This window comes from Tursiops truncatus, chromosome 2 (genome assembly GCF_011762595.2).
Source record: "Tursiops truncatus isolate mTurTru1 chromosome 2, mTurTru1.mat.Y, whole genome shotgun sequence".
Taxonomy (NCBI): domain Eukaryota; kingdom Metazoa; phylum Chordata; class Mammalia; order Artiodactyla; family Delphinidae; genus Tursiops; species Tursiops truncatus.
The window spans coordinates 133,231,986-133,256,834 of NC_047035.1; the positions used below are offsets into that span (position 1 = coordinate 133,231,986).

Genomic DNA, 24,849 nt, shown 5'->3' on the forward strand with positions numbered 1-24,849 from the left:
TGTCCACTTGAAACTAGCACAATATTGTAAATTAACTATACTTCAATTAAAAATTATCAGTCCAGAGTGACTTATTTAGATTAGGCTAAAAGGAGATGGCAGAATAATAAGACACTTTCAGTTCTAGTCTTCCTTATGTAATCTTAGGCGCAATTTGGTCAATCCTAGACGATGTGTATTGTTAGAGTGACTCTGAGTATCAGACCTTCCCCCTGGCAATGTTGTCTACCTTTTTAGGCTACTGGACAGGTAATTGACTTAATGCATTAAAAACATTTAATGTACTTTTTATGTATCAGATGTTATCTTAAGCAGTGTCAGGACTAAAGAATTAAAAAAGATATTGTCTGTAAGAAATATATCTGAATAAAGAATATAACATATGGACCCAAACATGATTAATACAGTGAGTATAAGTGCCGTGAGAGCAAAGGATTGTGGAATCTAGTGAGAAACCATCACTCCTGGTGAAGTAGTGGAGGCAATGTGGATCAGTGGACTCTCCACTGACTCACCACTGAACTTGCTAGTGCATTAAGCCCCTCCCAGCCCAGCGTCTGCCTGTGAGGCCCCAGTGGAGGGGCCAACCTGGATTTGAAAGATGCTTTAATATGATCATCCTGGGGATAACAGGGATTGGTAAGACGTCACATGGGAACTATTATGTGAACTAGATATTGAGCCATTGGCAAAAATCCAAGCTTAACGAACTAATCATAGAGAGCACCAAGGTTTCTATAATATTTGTGCTTGATGTTAAAAGATGGGTGGGATTTAAACCAAGGGAGGCAGTGACGTTATAACAGGGATGTCAGGTCAAAAGAATTGAAGCTAAGTGCCCAACCATGTTCTATATGCAGGTCATGATGGGGAAAAGATTAGAGGTTGGCCAAGAACTTAATTTCTGATCACCAGGGTTCCTGAAGGCCCAAACCCTGCCATGTCATGGTATTAAATACCTCCTTCCTTTGTTTGCACCACACCCCTTTATTTAGGGTAGAGGTTAAGAAATGTAATTTCTGGATCATACTATATGAGCATTTAAAATTTTAATAGACATTGGCAAATTGTCTTCTGGAATGACCATACTAATTTATACCCTAGCAGCATATGAGAAAGCCAGTTACCCTATGCCCTCACACGAAATAATATCAAAAAAAATATTTAACATCCTGATAGGTCAAGATGGTCTTTGATTTTTTTTTTTTTTTTTTGCGGTACGCGGGCCTCTCACTGTTGTGGCCTCTCCCGTTGCGGAGCGCAGGCTCCGGACGCGCAGGCTCAGCGGCCATGGCTGACGGGCCCAGCCGCTCCGCGGCATGTGGGATCTTCCCGGACCGGGGCACGAACCCGCGTCCCCTGCATCTGCAGGCGGACTCTCAACCACTGCGCCACCAGGGAAGCCCTATCAATTTTTTTATTTACAGATTTTTGCATTTCGGATCTTTTAAGGAAATCCCCAAACCGTGAGTCTGTTCTCCTGTCTTTCCTAAATGTTCATAGTTTTTTAACAGTTTTAACTATGTAAACCATGTAGGGTATGTATTCTTCACTGGTGAGAGGCAGTGAGTCAAATTCATTTCCAGATTGTCTCCTCAAACCATTAGTTGAATAGTCAAGCATTTCCCCAGTCATTTGCAATACTCTTCTTTAATATAGTCTAAGTCCCCCAATATATTCCAGTGTCTGTATATAGTTGCTCTTCTGAGTCTTTGATCTATTTATCTGGTCCTGTACAAATGCTGCACCTTTTTAAGTACTAGAGCTTTATTAACATATTGATTTTTGAGGCTACTCTTCCTGCATTGCAGTTTTAAATTTTTATGTTCAGAATTACCATGGCTATTCTTGAGCACTCCCGTTTGAATTTTGTAATCAGTTTTTGAATTTCCATAAAAACTCCTATTGAGATTTTCTTGGTGATTGCATTGCAATCATTTCAGGAAAAACATCACACTTTTCAAGTAGTTAGTCATCCGATCTTGGAATATGGTAGGACTCTCTATTTTTCAAGTTATTATCTTTGTCTTTGAAGATGGCTTTACAGTTTTTCTTTACATTAAATAATAGACATTTCTGTTAGGCATTTTTATGGATTATGTGTGTTGCTGCCATGAATGAGATGGCATCATTATTATTGTGATTTTTATTAAGTGTGAAATAATAAAACCCTTGTAAATGAACTCAGCTGAGTATAGCCTTCTCTGTAGCTATGACTTTGCATTTTGCTCTTTTAGAAATTTGAAAGCTAAGCAGGTAGGAATTTTCTATTCATCAGGACTCAAGCAACAGACCCATGTCCCTGTACTCAATGTGCCCCAGATAGAAGGATGTACAGATTTCTACCAGTAAGGGATGACTTATCAGATGTGATTCTGAGCCTACACAGGCAGAAAAGTGGTGAACATCAACTTACCACATTATTAATTTATACATACAACTACTGATGCTCTAATCGCCATGATGAGCCATCTACTCACACTAGTCTCTAGAAAAGATGACCTTATACTTAAAAAAAAATAGGAAAAAGACAGTACAAGAATCTAATACCAAAAGTTTCAGGTAAATGTTTAGAAAGATCATTAAATGTTCTTCCAAAGAGTTGAGGATAGCACCAATATGGTGTATTTCAGCTTTAGTCTTATCGGGTTAGATAATTCATGAACTTGGTTTGATCTGAGGGTACATTTCTATTTTTTTTTTTTTTTTTTTTGTGGTACGCGGGCCTCTCACTGTTGTGGCCTCTCCTGTTGCGGAGCACAGGCTCCGGACGCGCAGGCTCAGCGGCCATGGCTCATGGGCCTAGCCGCTCCGCAGCATGTGGGATCTTCCCGGACCGGGGCATGAACCCGTGTCCCCTGCATTGGCAGGCCGACTCCCAACCACTGCGCCACCAGGGAAGCCCCTGAGGGTATATTTCAATGTATCTTGAAATTCTCAAAGCTAACCGTGGTCTAGACTCTGAGGGCATTTTTAAGAAGTGTGCAGTAGATATTGGATATATCCATTTTTACTTCTGCAAGAGCTTTGTGTGAAAATTTCTTTTTCATGTGTGAAAATGTGAAACTGTTTTTCCAGGCCAGTAACAGCTTGTGGTCCTCTCTGGCAACCATCTTGTAATTCAGTAACAAGACGGTTTTAATTTTCCTCTGTGACAAAAGTGAAGTGAGCACTCCTGGGAAGTTACCTGTCGTCTTCTGGATTTTTCTGGTAGTAAAATAAAGTTTTATGCCTTTCTTATCTCTACCTCACAGAAGTATTTCAAGCACCTAAAAAAATATGCCAGTGTAGACTGCCACCAAAACTCATAAATGAAAAGCTGCATATAAACTCATGTAACTAACAGATACCAATTACCTGGAGGCTTTGGGGGTGATAAACAGTAGACAATGATTGAGAAATAAAAACTTAGACCTGTGTTCATAACTATAAGAGCAAATAGAGTATTGGGCCACCCCAAAAAGGGAAAGGAAACATCCTTTATCACTCAGGATCCAAAAATCTGGACCCTAATAATCGCTTCTAGTTTGTTGTGAAATTGATGAGAATTAAATAAAGTGTTTGTAAACTCAATTTTTAGAGCCATTTTGAGCCAAATCTGCATATGACTATTCAATAGCTTGGAGAGTTTAAGCACAAAAAATTGTTTAAATTTGCAAAGTGACTACATGATATCACATATTTGCCCACTATTTAAAATAAAATCCTCAAACCAGGAAATGTATTATTCACTTGAAATACTTGCAGAATTGACTTTACCACGAAATCCTATGTCTTTTATAGATCTATTCTTATACAAAGATCAAGAGGATTGGTGTCTGTGTGGTTTATAAAACTATCTTAGTTGTAGCTTCCCAGAAGTACATGATGTTTATAAGGGTTGGATGCATGCTGATTTTGGAAAGGAATTAATACATAATTTGAATTCAGAGTACAAGCTTTTAAAAAATATGATCCAATTTAGAGAAGCATTTCTGAAAAACCTCTGGGGAAAAATTTCTTTTATTAATCCAATCAGCCATTGGATGTCATTCTTCCAATAAAATTATGTTTATCTGCCAATGGGTGACTCTGCTTCTTATGCATGTAATTTCAGTGGGTGCAAACGGTGATGGTAAATAATTGTCCTCAGGGAGATAATTGCTCTTATAATTATTTACCCATGCAAGTTAGCTCAGTTAAAAATTTAATCCTCTGGGCTTCCCTGGTGGCGCAGTGGTTGAGAGTCTGCCTGCCGATGCAGGGGACACGGGTTCGTGCCCCGGTCCGGGAGGATCCCACATGCCGCGGAGCGGCTGGGCCCGTGAGCCATGGCCGCTCAGCCTGCGTGTCCGGAGCCTGTGCTCCGCAACGGGAGAGGCCACAACAGTGAGAGGCCCGCGTACTGCAAAAAAAAAAAATTTAATCCTCTGTCAGATGACCTGGCAACATGAGAGAACGTGTTTTCTATGTACTCAAGTGGAGGAAGAGACCTTGCATTTCTTAGACATTTTCTGGATGCCAGGCACAGTGCTAAGTGCCTTATATACACTGTTCCACTGAATCCCACAATCTTCCTTTGAAGTGGGCATGATTATCTTCACTTTATTTATGAGAACCCCTCGGTCCTGTAGATGGCAACTAGAGGAACCTAGATCGAAACCCAGGCTAACAGGCTGGTATGAAATAAATCCTATTTCACAGAGTGTTTGCAAGGCTTCAATGAGGAGGCAGAACTTGTAAAGGATTTAGCCCAGTGCTTGGTACATTGTTATATTTATCCTCATGTCTGTCATAGAGACTTTACTTCTGTGATCACTGCCTGCTTCCTTCCAGAAACCCATTCCAAGGGACAGGGCAAAACCTCATACCTGGATCCTAAATGAGAGAGAGAGTTCTTCGGAGGCCTTTGCACGCCCTACCTCCTTGAGAATGTCTTTATCTGTCTGCTCTGGTCCTTAAGGATTCTCTCCTCTCCGAATTCCCATCACTGTCATGTCTCCATTTCTTAATAATAGTGCCTGGATGTAGAGTGTATTGCAGAGTTCTTTTTAGTATATAGAGGCTTGCTTTTCCTCAATCCAGATTGTAGATTTATTGTGTACAGGGCTTCCTTGGATCTCTCCACAGGGTCTCCTAGGGTACAGGGCTCCATACGAGACCCTGGATCGATACTCTTTGATCAAGTGTGAAACCTACAAGTCATTAGCTACCTGAAGCCTAGACGGTGCTGAGGGCTCAGGCTCAAGGCAGCTGTTTGTTTTGAAAAGGTGGGAGACTTGTTTTGAGGAATTGTCATCTAACATCAGTGTCACCCATTGGCTGGCCTTCCTCTTTTGATGATCTTTGTATAATGTGGTGATGTGGCATGCCAGGGGAGATCTTTGGGGTTTTTCCCTCTTCAGAGAAACTGGCACTGACAGCTCCTCCCTCCTTCCCCACATCCCATCTGTGCCCCCGCCAAAAGGCTGGAGAAGGGGGTGAGAGGTCACCATTTTGCAGGGAGAAGTGATGTCTACAAAGAGTGACATTGACTGGTTTTCAGTCCCAATGTTAAGGGAATGGGGTCCCCAAAGCAATTGCTGGTAAAATTTGCAGTTACATTAAGAAGGGGAGGCTGACATCTTGCACACGGGGTGCCAGGGCTTGCAGCCGTGTCCTGCCGCTATCAGAGCATGCTGGGGAGAGGTGAGGGAGTACACTGGCGAGATGGGCCGGGGAGGAGGGAGGCAACGACAGACCTTGGAGCCAATCTGTTACAGAGAGCTGGGGATGATGGCCCTGCTCCTACCCCAGGCCTGAGCTCAGGTGAGGTGGTAGGCTGAGGGTTTCCTAGGGAGTCACAGAGCCCAGGGGAGCTCCTGGGATGGGCTCCTTCTTTAGTTGGGCTTCCTGGGGCTTGTCTGCTTCCACACCAGTACTTTTCAGAAGGGGTTGGGGCAGCAATGACAGCCAGCGATGGCAGCAAGCTTAGCCACGGGCAGTCTGGTAAGCAAACCACCCTGGATCCGAGTCTGGGCAGAGAAGAGGAAGGCAGTTGCGGGGAGAGAGCAGAACAAGCTTCCCCTCGCTCCAGGCCCCCCAGAGGCACAGGTCCATCTGGCCTGCCCTTGTTGGGGAGGGCTTGAATGGAAGATGTGTCAGGAGTTCTCAAATGGCCAGGACCAGGGCTTAAGGAGTGAAGCGAAGCTATTTTAATAAGTAAAAATGACTCAAAAAATTAAGGAATTGACTGATTAAGTCATTTCAGGAGCAGTACACAGCAGAAAAGAGGGTTTCCAAAAAGCAAAGTGGTAGCAAATATTGGTAAATGGAAGCTGGTTTGTATTTAAATGGCTGAGGACGAGACTTCTCAATGAAACTCATCACTTCTTGAGCCCCACCAGGGACAGATGATGGGCTGTGCGTACACTGAATTCTCACGATGTCTCTGCCAAGGGGGCTGAAACCTTCCCATCTCAGAGCCACACGTAGCCGAAGTTCAGAGTGGTGACGTGACATGCTAACCTGGCAAGGTTAGTAAGCAGCTGAGCTGAGATGCAGACCTGTTACCTGCTCTTTCCACCAAGCCATCCTGCCTTCCTACTGCCCCCAGCTGTAGAGGGCCTACTATGTGCAGAGGACCTCACAGGGTCCTGTCTGTACTAACTGAAAATCACAGCCTTGCTTTAAACATAACATACATCAGTTTGAAATATGGAATGGATGCAGGAACAGCAATCACCTCCCGCAGCACTCACATTCCCAAGAGTTGTAGGATGCCGTGAAGGACAGGGTGGGACCAAGTCGGACTGAGGGCCTCCAAGTGTTTTTAAACCCTGTCCTCACCCACATGGTCTAAATTCTGTATCTCTCCTCCCTGCCTCAGTCATGCTTTCAGGATTGATCTGCTGATACCATCTGAGGAAATGATTGACTTCTTCTTCAAGGGTCATGTTCACAGAGACAGTTGCCATTTAAATAAAATCTCACCTCCAGTGTCCTGCTCAAGACATACATCTCCCCAATGTTCATTACAATACTATTTATAATAGCCAAGATGTGGAAGCAACCTAAGTGTCCATCAACAGACGAATGGATAAAGAAGATGTAGTATACATAAACAATGGAATATCAGTCACCCATAAAAAAAGAATGAAATAATGCCATTTTCAGCAACATGGATGGACCTAGAGATTATCATACTAAGTGAAGTAAGCCAGTAAGCCAGACAGAGAAAGACAAATATCATATGATATTGCTTATATGTGGAATCTAAAAAAAAAGAAAAAGAAAAAAGATACAAAGAAACTTATTTACAAAATAGAAATAGACCTAGAGACATAGAAAACAAACTTATGGTTACCAAACGGGAAAGGGAGGGGAGGGATAAATTAGGAGTTTGGGATTAATAGTTACATACTACTATATATAAAATAGATAAATAAGGACCTACTGTATAGCACAGGGAACTATACTTAATATTTTGTAACAACCTATAAGGGAAAAGAATCTGAAAAAAATATATATATATAACTGAATCTCTTTGCTGTACACCTGAAACTAACACAACATTGTAAATCAACTACACTTCGATAAACAAAGTCAAAAAAAAAAAAGGCATATTGTCTCCCTTTCTAGCATTGCATTGTAATGCCTAATTATTTGCATTGAACTTAAAGAGCTAGGCAATGATTATTTTAGAAACAACAGAAGGAACAGCCATTTTCTTTGGGCTCTTTTCTTTTTTGTTTTTGTATTTTCTTTTTACCTATATCAAGCACTGATTTTACTATGAAAATTTAGTTGCCTTCCTACAGAATAATTCCCCAAAGAAATGGAAGGATCAGCATGGGAGCAAGTTAAGCTTCCGGGGTAAGAAAGGAGCCTGTTGCTAAGCTGGGGGTGTAAAGCCTGAGGACAGGGGTTCCCACCTCCTTTTCACTGGGAGATGTTTCAGTTGCTCCTGGGGATTGTGGGCAAGTTCTCAGTGACAGGTGATGGAGAGAGCCTCACAGGAGAATGTCTCCTTTCCAAAGGAGGCTGCTGGCTTCTGCCATGTCATGTTTCAGTCCCTGAGCCTGTTTTTTTTATATTGCTGGTCAACTGAACTCATGCATTTATTACCCTGCCTTTGTGTTCCAGGTTGATTGTCTTCTTTATTTCACCCCTTAATTACCTTAGGAGGAAGTGGGAAGTGAGATTGCCCATTGAAACACTCTTGAAGATCTGCAAAGCTCTCCTTTGGGGATCTGATAACTACGTGTTTATGCATTTTATACATGGGAACACTAGAACTCAGAAAGGTTAAGACATTTTTAAAGATGCTTTCTGGAAAGCAAAAGCTAGTCTCTGCCCTCTGCATTAATTAGACATTTCTCTGCACAGTTATGGTAACAGTGCTATAGCAGGAGTTCCTGAAGTAACAAAGCCTGAAAAGAAAAAAAAAAAAGGGCAGCTCTTTGTAAAGTGGATGTGATCATGGTGGTTCTGAATCCACATTCAAGGCCACAGAAACAGCTTGTTTTAATTTCAGTTGTGCCAAATGTTTGGGTGCATGACTAACCCTTTCACAAAGACTGAGAAAAGGGTCAAGTTGGATTTTCAGATCTAGATCAAGATGGACCAAATATATACGTAGTTGAAAGCCCCAGTGGCCCATGGTAGTTGATAGGACATCTGGAGGAAATGGCATTTGGATTAATCTAAGCAGTCTATTCTCCCTGAGTTGGTTGAACAACCTGTGCACACAGCTCTCTCACGGACCTGCTTAGATATTGAAGGATGAATCTCTTGATCCCCCAAAATAAGTAAGACATCTTTGTGAAGTTCAGATAAAATAGATGGGAGTGTAAGTTTTCCATAAATTGACTGCCTTTACAGTGGAAAATATAGCAAAAGAAAAGAAATTGGACTGTAGGTGAAAAACAAATGTGAGATTTGGACTGAGAGCATGGATGCCATAAGCAACACCCTCCCCTTCTTCCTTCTTCCGCCTCCAACTGAATTTCCAGTGCAAATGAAGCTCAGCTTCCGTGACGAATCACTAACCACTTTTTCAGCTGTTTCAGCATCTTTTCACATCATGATGGAAAACGTTGAAATTGCATTTTCTTGGGATTTTTATGCTGGAGAGAATAAATCATGTTGTTTTGTTGCAAAAAAGAAACAATCCCATAAATAATAGGGTCAGGCTGAAAAGAAGTCCTCGAGACACCAATGGGCCAGGTAATAGGGCCTCAGAGAAGGTAACTCACCCAAGCATACTCTTTTCTGAGTCCATGGATCCCAGAGTGAAAATATCAGGCAGGGCTGAGGGAGGGTGAAGTCTTCAAGGAATATTAGCTTGACAAGCGTTGATTTCAGGTGAGCTCAACTGCAAACGATGGGGCTGTAGGAGGGCAAGATCCAGGCTGTAAGGGGATCTGAGAACATAGGTCAGTTATCAGGGTTAGCCCCACATGAGGACTGGGGCCATGCTGGGTCTTCTGTTCAGATGACAGAGAGTGAGCATTAGCTCCCGGAGCTCCTGTCTGGCCAGGGATGTAATGACTGTAGTGAGGACTCTCAGATGCACACCAGCGGCAGGCATCAACTTGACTGTCCATAGGAGGTAGGAGTCCTGTCAGTGGATTAAGGATGTAGTGGAGAAGCTGGCCAATTAGGAAGCAGCCTCACAATGGCAGCCTAACAATGACTGGGAAGGCAATGGAGCTCCAGCCAGGCAGTGAGGCTTGTGGGAGGGTCTATGGACCTAGAGAAGGGAAGGCAAATGCTGCCCTTGCCTCAGAGGGGTGGGACTAAAGTCAAAGCCCCAGAGGTTGATGATTCTGAGGTTGTTTGTTCATCATTCATTCATTCAATTATACAATGAACATCCACCAAATGTCACACACTATTCTAGGCACTGTATCCCAAGAGGAAGCCGTTACCTGCTCTCCCAGGGTTTACGGACAATGGGAGAACCAGAAAGGAAAACCAGATGGTGACATTACAGTACTATGGAATGTATCAGTAGGAACCATGACAGTGTTGTGGACCATCTAATTCCAGCCAGAGGCTGGGAAGCAATGAACAAGTACCATTTCTCCGTGCTCATTCTCTGTGAGACATGGTGCTTCCTTCACGCTGGATTGCATTGAAGCCTTACCACAATTGTGTAAAGCAGGCGACAGTATTCCCATTTTACAGATGATGAAACTGGGGCTCAGAGGAGTCAGATCACTTCCCCAATACCACACCAGTAAGCGAGTGCTGGGATGAGGATTTGAACCCAGGTCTGTTTCGGCTCCAAAGACTATGCTCTTTTGAACTATTCAAAGCCCGTAAATATAGAACACACACAGCCAGAAACACTCTCCTCAAGAGTCTTTGAGGATTGTCCTACCCAAGACACAAGAGAGAAAGATAATAGAGATTACAGCGTGAGACTGAGCAAGAATTAAAATAGTGCTTTTAATATAATTCTCAGCAAACGTACAGTATGTACTTTACATCACATATTTCTAGACTGCTCATCTGGAAAATAGAAGCTGCAAAAATACAGAATACCACACTCAAAATCTATTGAGTATGTGCTTTTTTCCCCCCTCTGTTCTAGGAAACAGGGTAATTTTTACCCCCTCCTTTTAAAATCCAGACTTAGCTGCTTTTGGAAGAACTGTTGGAGCCCTCGGTCAGAGAAGCATTCCCAAGAGGGAGTTTTCTAAAGCATGTCAGCAGACCATCCCCACAGGAGCCAAAGGAGGGAATGGGCAGAAGGAAATTTGCACATCTGGTCAATATTACTCTTTAGTGATCCAGGAAAATGCCTACTCCAAGGGTTTGGAGGACTCCTGGCCACAGACACCTGCTTAGTCCTCGTCACAGGCCTGTGCTTGGGGCCTCAAAGGACCACGTACTGGCCGGAGAGTCCTCACAGGGACCCTTGGGTTCTCAGGCAGGGCAGAGCACGCTAAGTCAGGCCCGCGAGGTCTGTGGGCGGTGGCGGGCTGTTCTGTGCAGGACGAGGGCCAGGCCCTCAGCTTCTCACAAAGGAGTCTTCTGAAGGTGACTGTGACTCGGGACAGGTTTTCTCAGTCTCAATGTCTTGGTACTCTGTGCCTAAAGGGGGAGGGGGGAAGAGAGCCAAGAGGAAAAAGAGATCGGTCTTTTCTGGTTTTCCTACTTATTTTTTAGGCTTATATAACAGCATCCTGGCCTTCCAGTGGAATGGATAAGAGCAGGAAGTCATGTCAATAAAACGCTACGTTTTGCTCCACGTCACCCCAAGGAACCAGACTCCAAGCCCGAAGACCTTTATGTAGGCCAAATTTTTCTGAGAAGCGCATATCTATACATGTCTGTACCAACACCTACGTGGATGTTTACTCTATGGGAAGGAATAAGCTGCATCCCCGTCATCAACTTATCTTCATCCTCGTAAGTCACCACTGACAGACACTGTCACTGCAATCTCTGTTGAACAGGTGGCTGTGTACCAGAGAGAACCTCCTGGCATTCTAACGTCATGCTTTCTCCTCCAGCATTTGGGACCAGTTTGCTTCTCATTCAGCCACAGAGGGTCACCACATGCTGAGTGAAAGAATCTCCTCGTTGGAGCAAGGTTTTTAAGCCTCCACAACACTTCTGAAATAGATGCTGAGGCTTCATTTAAAAGGCACGAAAAACCCAGCTTCGTCCCTGTGATGACTTACAAGTTGTGTAGGTCTCCATGACCGTGACATGCAGCTTTCCTGTTCGATGATAGCCAGAGCGGTACCATGGAAATCCCCACTCATTTCCTTGTCCTCTCTAGACTCTGACCCGGTAGTACAAAAGGTGACAATGTGGAAATGTCAGTCCTTTCCTCAGGATTTTGCAGCTGAGACCTGGCTTATAGGAGATGCAGCTCACATGTTCTGGACAGTTTGGAGAATCCTTCTCAACTTTCACAAGGTTCAAGTTCTTTTAGTCTTGGGGGCTCTGTTAGAAGCCATGGGGGCAGGGAGTTGGGGAAGGTGGGACAGAAGTGAGAGAGATGGGGTTGGTTCTTGTGTGCAGAATGAATCAGGCAGAGAATGATGGGGAGATGGTCAACTTCTGCTGACGTGGCTAAGGTGGAAAAAGGAAGGAGGAGTGTTTCTAAAGGTCTCCAGTGTTTACTGAAGGAAAGAAAGTTCTTCTCATTTTAGATCTCTGTGCCGGTAGGCAAAGTTTGGCAGAGGTTTTCACTGCCAGCTGTTGCCTCATTTCTCTATGGAATTATAGACTTTTGTAGGGGTTTCTGACAGTAGATGCCTTCCTGGTTTCATCAAAGCTTCCTGAGGAGCCAGCCAGATCTGCGTTCTCACTTTGGTGGCGTTCGTGGTGTCATGGAGAGAGCACTGGTTCAGGAGTCAGACAGACCCGACATTGGCTCCTGGTGACTTTCTAACTAGCTGTGTGACCTTGGGAAGCTTTGGTTTACTGAGCCTTAGTTTTCTGATCTGTAAAGTGGAAACAATGACACTTACCTCATAGGGCAGGTGTGAGAAAGCTGCTGAGAATATTACCTGGGATCAGGCCTTAGGGCCCCTGGCACGTGGGTAGCAGCCTCATAATAAGCATGAGCTTCCAGCCCCTTTCCTCCTGTAAAGGGCTGGGCTAGAGCACAACTGATGTGTTAGCTGGGTTCCTCTTATAATGAAACGTCCTACGTTGCATACTTCCACTTCATTTTATGGTCTTCGATTATAAAATCCAACAGTCTTGACAAACCCATCTCCACGAGAGTTACCTTCTATTAAGTTAGCATAAATTTAAGAGGAACATTATTTTCTGGGATGTAATGGGATGGTAAAATCTCAGCCTACAGGATGTTAAACCTCCAGAAAATTTACTATGGTTGTTCCATCTGCTCCCAGTAAGAGAACATAATCACTTTACCTGACAGAAAAATATTCAGAATCGGTGCTAATCATCAATTACTGATTGTTGGCCTGAGTCGTTAATACAAAAATCAAAACATCTAGAAACTCTGTTCCTAAAAGTCTAGTATTTGATAATAGAGCAAGACATATCTCCAACCAGTGACCAGCATCGGTGTGTCTGAGGCCCTGGGCTGGAGCCGAGCTCCTGAGGTTGATGCTGAGGACTGCAGGGGTGCCAGGTGGGAGGGGTGTCCGGGGTCTCTCCCACTGGAGCTGATGACCAGTGCTGAGGACTGTCTCCCTGGTATTTCAGCACTTTGAAATTGCATTTCAAAATGCATTAGAGTGGAGGCATCATCTCCTGTTTCCTCTTACCTGCCTGCTTCTGGCAGAACATCCCAAATAAGTTATCACTGGGCTCTGTGGTTAAGACTGGGAACAACACAGGAAGAGCAGATGTCCCCAGAATACAGCTGTTGCCATGTCCCCGTTGTTATGATAGGGGGCATGCGAGAGCGTGGGGGGCATCCACAGTCCATTTGAGTTGGAGTCTTCTGAATAGGACATCCCTACAGGTGGGAAGGGTCTCTCATTTCCTGCCCAGGATGGAGGGAGTACCCATAAAGGCAAAGAACACGAGCTGTGGATTTGTTGACCTGGGTTTGAAACTCGGCTTTGTGACCTTGAGCCAATTCTGGAAGCTTTCCCAGACTCATTTTCCTTTTGTGTAAACTGAAGTTTAATAACTGCTTCTGCCTCACAGGGCTATGGTTGAGATTAAACGAGCTAATACATGTGATAAGCTGGTTCATACTAAGTGCTTGGCAAATGTCAGCTACTATTATTATTAGTTATTATTCATGCTTACCAATGATTCCACTGGGCATATCTACTAGCTTTCTAGTGCCAAGGTTTCGTCTTGGAGGGAAGAAACTTGAGACACTATTCAGTATCTGGATTCAATCTCCTCTGTCTTGTTCCTGCATTTTCCCCTCCCATGTCCACTTCCATCACTTAAGAAAAACAGATGATTACTCTGGTAGAGCTAGGAAGTGGGTGTCAGGGCTGGAAGAGACTGTAGATTGTATAGTTCCAATTCCCCTCGTTACACAGGAGAAAGATAATGTTGCCTTCATTGCAAACCCTGACGACAATGGGATACTTACCTCTTTCTTGGAAAATGGGATACCTGAATTAGATTTTTAAGGCTGAAGGACCCTTCCAATCCATCACTCAGCCCAGGCTACAGTGGCCTCTGCTGCTACAGTCCATCAGACTGTATGCCATGCTGCTTCAGACCTCGTTGTTTTCCAGAACAGAGATCAGCATGCTACAGCCCTCCCTCAGCCAAACCCAGAGACTGCCTGTCTTTGTAAATAAAGCTTTATTGGAGCACAGCCCACTCATTTGTTTACACATTGTCTCGGGCTGCTTCCCTGCTATGACAAAAGAGTAGTGGCCACAAAGACTCAATGATCCTCAAAGCCTAAAATGGTCACAACCTGGTCCTTTATGGAAGGTTTGTGAACTTGCTCTGCTGGTCCTGTCGATGGAGGGTCTCTTCCCCTGGCTCCCTGGCAGACATCCACTGCTCTTTGGTTCTTGTTTTCTAGACCACCGGCTCTCTGAAGCCTTCCTGATTCTTGATGCCATGATGCAGAACTTCCCAGCTCCCTGAAACAGCCCTCATTGCTCCCAGACACAGACAGACAGACAGACAGACCCTGGCTCTTAAAATGACTATTCTATTGCTTTTATTTGTGTTCAGGTCTGTTTCAATCATTAAACTTTGAGTTCTTGGAGGGTGGGACCATGTCTTCTCTACCTTTGTACCTGGTTCGGAGCCTGGCACACAGTCAACATTTTAATGAAGTCGTGAGTGAATAAACACATCACTGGAAATTATCAAGCTCATATAATGCTCCCCTAAATGGCACTAATCCTGCCAAGGAAGACTGTGCTACCATGTGGAGGGTCCCTGAGAAGCATGAGCTCTGTCCTTAACTCCATGGCAGTCACAGATTTCTAATGTGCTGGGGAATCCTGGCTTTTCTGAATTCCCCATTTCAGGCTTTTTAACTCATGTCTTCCCTGCCATGATAACCAAGCACTCTGAGGTCACCTACAAGCATGAGGGAGGGGAGACACAAGTGGGTGGCTGTGTGCAGACAGTGTAAATTCCCGTGTGATCCTAGCAACAGGCCCCGCAAGAGGCATCTGAACAATGTCTTTCTTGCATGTTCTGCCAGTTAAGAGATTCCTTTGTTTTACCAATTTATTCCTGAGTAACCATAATACCCCAGGGGGGCTAGGTCCAAAGGCTATCGGTAGGGCTGGTCACTCTCAGAGATTAAGTCCTCACAGCTGTGCAGAACTCAAGAATTTGAACTGAGTTGGGAGAGGTGAATAAGGAGGAAACAAGGAGGGAAGGGCAGAGAGGAGGAAAAGGACTCTGTTTATGCCTCAAATTAATTTCCAGGCTCAATTTAATTTCACTAGCACCCTCTCTTGGAAAATGTCGCACCTCTGAGGGATTTGATCTGGATTCTAACCGAAAGGGAGACACAGACCATGGCTCAAAGGAGGCTGTTGAGAGGCACTGACATGAGCTCAGTGGAGTAATTAAGCCCCTACTACGTGTCCGGCACCTTCTCCTGGACAGATACTGGTTCTCCATCGAAACAGGTAAGAACAGCACAAGACAGCAAATATTCTGTTAGACTGAAAAACTGCTTGTCTGTTTTTCTCCCCTCATCCAAACCAAACCAAACATACAAACAACAAAACAATAGGGTGAACACCACCCAAACATACAAACAACAAAACAGTAGGGTGAACACCACCAAACAGGACAGAAGCTTACCCTGTCCTGTCCCTCTTTTCTTGATTGTATAATCAGCTGCATTGATTTCTACAGGTTGAACTTTATTGCTTCACGTTGCTCAGGAGTACATTCAGGACTCCCAAACAGGGCTTAGAACACAGGCCTGGTGGGCTTGACTGGGTGGAGGAGAAACCACACTTCCTATGACCTGAACAGCGGGCAGCAAGAAAAACAGCCTTGTAGGCTCATGCGGAACCAACAGCTGCTTCTCCTCAGAGGGTTTCCCTGTGAGTATATGTATGTTTCCATTTTACATGCTCCTCAGGAATGGCCTGCTTTGGAAGTGTGGAAGATAATCTATTAGCAACCACGGCAGAATCTTTTTCCTGAGAAATCTCCTCAGGAGTGGTGTGGCTATCATCCCAGGGACCAGCTGGCCGCCTTGAACAGAATATTTCTGTGGGTCACCTTGGGCCTGCGTGCAAGGCATGGGAAATGTTGCCACGCCCGAGCGAGGGGATGCTCTAGGTTATTATTGGAGATGGGGAAGTGGAATCAGGGATTTGAATGTAGAGACACCACTTAACCAAACTCTACAAATCATCACTAGGGGAAGCTATTCCACTGGAGGGTGGGGAGAAAGAAGCGATTTTTATGAAGAAGCACGTTCCTTCCTGCTCGGAAGACATTAGGAAGTCTGTCAAAGGATTCCTTAGAAGCTCTTGGTTTCCCCTTATTACTTTGCCTGTTAAGGGCTGCTAGCAAACTCCTTAGGGGACTCGTGAGCAGAAGCATCTCTGGCTCCTTCGTTAGCTGTGAGGAAAGCCCACATGCTGTGGCCTCCTGGAGTGGCAGTGTCCCTGGGGTGCCTGGGAGCTTCACAGCCTTCCTCTGTGGAGGCGTGAAGAAGGCAGCAAAGCTGCTGGGCTTCCCTGACAGCGCACAGCCTCAGCAGGAGGAAGACAGCAAACTCCGTCCCCCAGAGACAGAGACTCTAGAAAATGTGTTCACTTCATATGCAGGAATATTACTGGTAGAAACCTTTTTGGTCTATATGTAGGAGTTACAAAAACCTGTCGCAAGTTGCAGCAAAGAGAGCCTTTCCATCCATCCCTGGGCACCTTCCACTAAGGTGGTGGAGGGCTTTGTAGCAGAAGAGAGAGAACGTTAGCATTCACTTTCTAGGTTTATTCCGTCCCTTACATTTTTGTTTTCCATAAGTCCAATGAAGATCTCCCCAGGAAATCTTTCCATTTAAAATCCTGCTCAAAACCAAGCAAATAATCAAGGGGCCGGATTGGGAAGGGTATGTACAACGGTTCCTTGTAGCACAAAAGGAAAATTAAAGCTAGACTAGGTTTTCTGTTCTGGAGTATGGGAGAGAAATTAAAATTTTTAAAGGTGACAACAACACATGTTAGAGCCCTCTTACAAGAGGGGCCTTTAAATTTCGATCCAGTTGTTGATAAAACTGAGCCCTGGAGTTGTTTTCCTTTGTCATCCTAACCTCTTATTCAGCCTAAAATCTTAGGAAAAATAGCCAAAATGCAAAGAGTTTTCAAAAATCTTTTTTAAAAAACAAACAAAAACACAAATAGCCCCATGAAACACGAGGTTCTGCAGCCTCCGTGGGTGTGGACTGATTTGGGGGAGCTACACAATCATATACAAGAGGGCAGTGATCTATTAGCAATACATTTTCAAGACAAAACCAACCCAACACCTATACAGGATGGAATCACAGCCTCGGGAGCCACAGAGTGTACACAGTTTATGAATTGTTGGAGAACAATCCCACCTTTAACTAGTTAACATATTGATGAGCGTCCCCATTTTCAGGAACAAGGACAGACTCAAGCAAAACACAGGAGGAAGCTCTTCCAGAAGCATCCTGTCCCGGGATGCAGCAGATCACGGTGGCTCCGCACCGTGACACAAGCTTCTTTTGGGCATCCTTGCTCCGTGGGGCTTTTCTCTAGTTTGGGGCTGTAACTCAAACTGCCCCATTTACAGCATTTGTTAAAAATTCATCACAATGCCCCTCTCCCGCCGCCCCACTCTTTTCTTTCCTGATTCTCTTGTGGCCTTCTAGATGACCTGAAAATACGTGTCTGTCTGAGGTGAAAAAGCCAACCAACCAACCCATCCTTGGGGTCTTTCCAGGCCCAGGAGTGGCCTAGATCGAGGTCACTGCAATAGCATGAAAGGTGGGTTAACTGGACCCTGTGTGTGCATGTGCGCGTGCTCTCTCTCTCATAAGCTCTGCCCCTTCTGCAAACGCCCCACCAGGCCGAGTCAGCTGGATGCAAGAGGTTTTCCTGTGATTCTTACCCCAAACAACGGTAGGTTCGCTTCTAGCTGTTTGAGATTCAGCCACTTTCAAAACACATACAGACAAAGGCCTCTTAGTTCCAAGACTGACCCTGAAGATATTAGACATTTTCAGGCAGTGAACGTGCAGTAGCTTCCAGGAGCTTGTGGGTCTGTTATCCCAGACATTACATGCTGCTCAAAGCTTGTGCTAGGGAACTGTTCTTTTTTCCGTCTCCTCTCCCCAGAAGCCCTGCACCCATACACACAACCCACAGCTGAGCGTGTCTCCGCTGCAGGTTGAAAAGAACACCTCTTGGCATGTGAAGCAGGCATATGAAAGGGCTTCCCGTGACAGTGATCACTGAATCATGGGGAATAAATGGAGAAGGCAAATTTGCAATTCATCACGTTATCCCCTGTTGCCTCAAATGTGATCCTTTTAAAGGCAGGGTGCATATACACTCTCTTTTTTAAGCTTTTTTTTTTTTTCTTTTAACACACTGCATATTCTTGTTTTCACAGACTATCCAAATGAGGATAAAATGATAAAAAAATTACAATAGATTAATTGCATCCCTTGAATAACATTATATTTTTGGTGCATTAAAAAAGGAGAAAAGTAAAAGCAACCAGCGTAATAAATTCGGCCTAGAGAACTGTGTTAGTGACTGAAGGGTTAACACAGATTTGAGAAGTAGTTAAAAATAGTATCAGAGGATTACACATACAACAGTTTGAAATTCATATGCATTGCATTTTTTTCCTTAAAAATGGCAAAATGTTTGGCAAATGTAAGCAAATGACTTGGACTAGGTTGGGTTTCACCGGCTCTGAGCGAAGTCAGTCATAGCCAGGCGAGGCCCACTGCTTCCTGAGGTCACTCTGCGGGGCTGGGGGACGCACTCCAATGGGAGGTGCTGCGGGGAAGGGGAGGTGCTGGCCCCCCCATGTCCGGCTCCCCCTGGGGCCCTCAGTCTTGAGAAATGGAAATGGAGCTGGTGAGAGGTGTCAATTACAGTCTCCAGCACAGATCACCCTTTAGCATCGCTGAGAGAACTCTGGGGCCTTGAACCACATGTGTAGACTGGGTGAGTCGTCCACACAGCGACCCATATTGCAAAAGTTAGAGAAGTGGGCCTCCACTCCTCCGACTTGGGTGCCCCTCCCCCCCCATGTGGGCGGGGAGGGTGGCATGGGGTGTGTCACTAGTGCTTATCCTGGCAAATGTTGTCAACTTGGGTTTTTTAGTAGACTTCTTTTTTTTAATATATATATATTTTTTTGTTTTGTATGTGTATATATATCCAGAAAGGTCCGTCCTCCAAGCCGGCCACCACTGTTCCCTGAATTTGGCAGTGCCTGTTGCTTGCAGCTGTCGGCATCCTGAAAAAACCATGAGGTGCCTTCAAAGAGTAGACTCTGAGCCCCAGGAGGTTGCATGTCAACCACGTGATCCCACGCTCTCCTTAGTTTGAATCCTGTCTGGCTCTGATTTTGAGAAAAAGGACAAAGGTGCTGTGTGTACATGTGTGTGTGTGTGTCTCTGTGTGTATTGAGTTTTTTTTTTTTAAACTTTTTTCTTTTTTTTCTTTTTTTAGGAAAAATGACCCTTGGATGACTAATACAGAGTTCAACCCTCCTTCAGTCACTATAAAACAGACTCCATGTTCTCACACCACTCATGATCTTCAAGGTTATAGATAAATTTTGTCCTATGTGTCTGGTTGGCGGGCACAGGGTCCCTCCCCAGATTGTCTAGGGTCAGAGTAGAGGCAAAGAACTCACTGGTGCTCAGCCCGCCCTCGTGGTTTTTGATGTATCGTTTATAGTTTTTCCTCAGGCACTGCCACGTGGTGGTGTAGAGGAGGAAGGCAAAGGACTTGAGCGCGATGGCGATGCTGACGTACAGGTATCTGTAGGCCACGTTGTCGTAGAGGACGCAGGCGCCTTGCTCCCCACAGAATGTGCTCCAGAACAGGCAGGTGGAGTCGATGCCGGCCCCGAAGATGAGTGGTGGGGGGATGAAGCCTGTCAGAGGGAAACGGACAGTTAATGTTTGGGCTCGAACGGCTGGTTCGATGGAGAGAAGGGCTCCCCTGTCCCCGTACGTATCTCTTCCGACAGGACCGCAGGGTTCGTGGACCACATTCAGTGGTTCTATAGCACAGTGGGGTAAAGACCCTGTCAGGAGGTCGAACTGCTTGGGTTCTAATCTCAGCTCTGCCTCTTCCTGCACAAGCCTGTGCAAGTTATTTAAGCCCTCTGTGCCTTAGTTTCCCCATCTGCAAGATGGGGTTAGTAACATCAGTCCTTCTCAGATCACTGTGAAGGTTGGCTCATTGAATACATGGAAAGCATTTAGAACAGTGCGTGGCACAGAGTAAACACAAATGACATCCGGGATCATCACCCACTGAGAGTCTGAGAAGGAAGAGTCTTCCCTGAAGGGAGACATTCTTGGTGTCACTCAAAGGAGTGCACCCTTGTAGAGGAAACTGCTAAGAGGCATCATACTCTGCGTATCGCTCTTTTGCATGGAGCTTCTGAGGCTCTGTGGGCTCTTGAGAGGAGGGAGTTGGAACCAGAGGGGACCAGAGGTTGAAAATGAGTACACTACACCTTATGTGTGTGTATATATAATACGCACACACACATATACATATGAAGGATGTGTTCTCATATATGTCTATATACAAAGATATGTAAGTATACACGTGTGTATGGTTTAATAGCTGGAAAATATCTGCACACATACTGACAACTTTCCTTCCCCTACATATTACCACTGGAACAGAATACTTTTCATTCTGAACCAGGAACCGGTTTTAAAACCTTCACAATAGATCATTTCATGCACCTACAATCAGTCATCGAAAAAGGCAGACGAGATGGAAACTATTCATCATCCTTAATTCAGTTCTCTGTTACTCTCTGCGTTCATGCGCCTGCTGCTACCCCCGAGCTCAAAGGTTATCAGGCCTGGCTGCACATTAAAATCCTCTGAGGTGTCCTACCCGAGACCAATTAAATTGGAATATTGGGTATGTGGCCTGGTCATCAGCATTGTTAAAATAAAACATTCCCAGGCGATTCTGCCCTGTTGGGGGAAAAATGTTTCATCTGTATTATGGGAAAGCAATGGATGGGCCATTAATACAAATTAATTGCTTCGGAAGAAACAGTGTCCCCAAGGCCAGAATATGGTACCAATCATCTTCGGTGAGAAGCAGGAAGTGATCCCTGGAAGCAGGTGGTGACAATTCCCATATCCCAGTGCCAAGGTACCCTGATACCCTGAGCATTCTTTTCAGCCCTGGACTGAGTTTCACTTTTGTATTAAGGAAAATCCCACTGACAATTTGATGAGATATCGACCTTTCCTTCAGAAAAATACATCTACCCACAAAATCGCATCCACATTTCAGGGGTTTCATGGACCCCTGAAGTCCATCCATGATCACCAGAATAAGAATGGCTCTGTTATACCCACAGCAGAGCCTCAGAGGGCAGCCTGGAAGAGGGGGGCTTAATGAAGGAAGCAGCACTTCCTTGGTTTGTTTTTTTAACTGAAGTCTAGTTGATTAACAACGTTATGTTAGTTTCAGGTGTACAGCAGTGATTCAATTATACATATCTATTCTTTTTCAGATTCTTTTCCATTATAGGTTATTACAAGATATTGAATACAGTTCCCACGCTATATGGTAGGTCCTTGTTGTTTATCTATTTTATATGTAGTAGTGTGAATCTGTTAATGCCAAACTCCTAATTTATCCCTTCCCTCCCTTTCCCCTTTGATAACCATAAGTTTGTTTTCTAGTCTATGTCTGTGAGTCTGTTTCCTTGTTTGTTTGGTTTTTTTTAACATCTTTATTGGAGTATAATCGCTTTACTTAGTTTCTGCTGTATAACAAAGTGAATCAGCTATATGTGTACATACATCCCCATATCTCCTCCCTCTTGCGTCTCCCTCCCTCCCACCCTCCCTATCCCACCCCTCTAGGGTGGTCACAAAGCACCGAGCTGATCTCCCTGTGCTATGTGGCTGCTCCCCACTAGCTACCTATTTTACGTTTGGTAGTGTATATATGTCCATGCCACTCTCTCACTTTGTCCCAGCTTACCCTTCCCCCTCCCCATGTCCTCAAGTCCATTCTCAACATCTGCGTCTTTATTCCTGTCCTGCCCCTAGGTTCATCCGAACCAGTTTTTCTTTTTCTTTCTTTTTACATTCCATACATATGTGTTAGAGTCTGTCATACAGTGTTTCCTTGGTTTTAATGACTGGCCTGGGATGGCAATGGGGAGAGAACTGCATGATCCTATCAGTGCTGATGCGGTTGGCAGGGCTTCCTCCTGGGCCCAGGTGCCTCAGCACTTATCCTTAGCACTGTCCAACTCTGTCGTTTGTTACCCCAAAAGAGAAACCGCCCCCCACCCCCAGGAAGAAATTTTCATTGAAACTGCAATTAAATCTCTCTGGCAGCTTGAGTTAATAAACTCCAAACTCAAATTCCCAATACAACCTGCTCCCTCTTTGCAGCTCCCAGGTCAGGTTGGTCTTGGTGGGTGGAAACTCACATTCCCAGCATTCTCTGCCCCAAAGGCTGCCCAGGTGTTTGAAGACCTTTCTCACTAACCAGTGTGTCTTCTCCTGACCCCCAACAGATACCTTTCTTCATTTAACTGAAAAAGAGCCAACTGGAGGAACTGCCATGGCAACCACCGATAGACACTGAGCTACACTCCACATTACTTAGGTAAAGAAATGGCGATCTGGAGCCAGTTTAGATTGTGGATAGACTTGGGGATCAATGGGATATATCTGGCCTGTTCCTGTGGCCCAGTGGGAGAATGCAGATCCATTCACTTGTCTATTTGTCAGAGTTTTACTAGGTTGTAATTGGCTCCCATGCTCCTCCCTCCTTTTCCTTCTGCCTCTCTTGTCCTAGCCCCACCCACCACCAGGCAATGGGAAGCCAAGACTATGACACCTCTGGTATAAGCTCTGCCAAGGGAAGGAACTGATGGTACAGGGCCGCTCGCTCCACAATGCCCGGGTGCCTGAAGAGTTGTATGCAAATCCAAGTTGGGCACATCAGGTCATATTTTAAGCACGTTGCAGGAAATGTACAGTATCATGGAACCATTCATTAATGCTTGCTTAAATTAAAAAAAAGAAAAACCCTCTATAGTGCCAATAGGTAACTCTTTCACATACCTGATCCGAGTGAGGATTTTTATAACATGGAGTTGTCTTAAAGTAGGGCATATTTCTATGTGCTAACGATGTCCGTTTTATCCTTGTCAAGCTTTACTATTGGATGACAAGGCCCTGGAAAGTATCAGAAAAAGCCTTCCAACAGAAATTAGAAAGCTAAGTGCCTAGCAAAGTGTTTCATGTTATACTCGATATTTTGGAGAGCACTTGTGGTCAAGATGAAAGACCCTCTCACTTAAGGAGCTGAAAGGTTGGGGTAAGTTACTTTCGGTGCCTCAGTTTCTTGATCTTTTAGGAAATAATATGGCCTGGCTGGTCAGACTCGAGGTGAGCACTCTGGTACAAATGAGGGGAGTGTTATGCAAGGGTCTGGCCCTTCCATGTGGCCAGAACTTTTGCTACCTTATTTATCTTGTACAGGGGACTTGGGGGTGATAGTTTAGAATAAACTCTGGATTGGGTACCTTACGAGTTGTACCTTATAACCTTTGTGACAACCCTTTTACATTTCTGAACGGAGGAAATATTAGCTTTCTTTTCTGCCAAGTTCATCTTTTCCTTTTTGACTTAAAATGCTTTTCCAAAGGGGAGCTCTAGCTCTCAGGTCCTGAATTCCAGGTGTGCAGAGAATATTAGAGACGAAGCACTTGCTGGATCTCTTACTTAGAGGCCTTTGCCATTCTAGAACTCATCTGATTAGTGACAGAAGGGAGGTAAGTTGGGTGAGGTGTATGTTAGTACCTACTTCTGCTGTTATGTCCTCAGTTACCTAAGGAAGAAGGAGGCAAGTGATGATAGTGAAGTACTTCTTTAGAAACCGTGTGTTTTAAAAGAATGCTCTCCTCCCTGGAGCCCGCAGGAACCGTCCTCTCCCTTTTGAGCTCTTTTCTTCCTAATGTTTCCTTGGGAGAAACTCACAGATGAAGTAGGCATTAACTAAGGTCCCATCACAGGGACACTGGGAACCCACCATATGTTGGGGAGGGTATCTGGAAAGCTCAAAGCTGTTACTGGCTATTACAGAGAATATTAAAAGGATTAAATCTTACTTCCTATTACACTCAGGCCCAAATTGCAGCTATATTTCAATGCAAAAATTGCAGTGCCGCTTAAGGAAATTGTCTCTGTTTTCCTGAAATCTATTAACAAAGATTAAACCTCGGTGTCTTGTATCTTGGTTACTTAATTCACTCTCTGGGTTGAAAAGGCCAGGCCTATTTATATTCTTTGGTCTAAACTTAAAAGGTGAACAAAGGCTTTTGTAAGAAAAATAAATTCACATTCCTTTATGGGACAAGATGGAAGCTGCAAATTACTCTTGCATTTACATTTCAAAAGATATCCATTCCTCTCCCAGCTTACCTGCCAAGACCTGAATTCACCACGGAATCTCTATTCAACCTGATGGAATTACTGTTACCTCGAGCGCAAGCTAGAAAGGGATGTCAAAGTATGTTCTCCTGAAAGGGTTAATGAGTTTCTCTGTTTCAGCAATGCCAAGAAAGAGACTGGACTGTCAACATCGTCCAGCATTGTCCACGGGCACCTGACATTCCCTTTTCTTAAATCTGAGAGGTTGGGAGGAGCTACTCTATTCTCATTTCATTCCTGGCTGCCTTGTTAAACTCACTGAGGCTCAAAGA

At 44.5% G+C, this 24,849-nt stretch overlaps 1 protein-coding gene across 2 annotated transcripts in view; it reads right to left on the reverse strand.

The window, feature by feature from the left end:
• Nucleotides 1-10,394: 10,394 nt before the first annotated feature.
• SLCO3A1 (solute carrier organic anion transporter family member 3A1) overlaps nucleotides 10,395-24,849 on the reverse strand; it is a 318,155-nt gene continuing 303,700 nt past the window's right edge. Inside the window, exons 10-11 of one of the 2 annotated variants that reach the window (XM_019945795.3) lie at nucleotides 19,771-20,013; nucleotides 10,395-11,061 (exon numbers count right to left, since the gene is read on the reverse strand). In XM_019945795.3, coding sequence (XP_019801354.2) covers nucleotides 10,979-11,061; nucleotides 19,771-20,013 — 326 coding nt within the window. In that variant the 3' untranslated portion in view covers nucleotides 10,395-10,978. Of the gene's footprint in view, nucleotides 11,062-17,224; nucleotides 20,014-24,849 lie in introns of those variants that run through there. The other variant, XM_019945794.3, reaches the window with a different exon arrangement.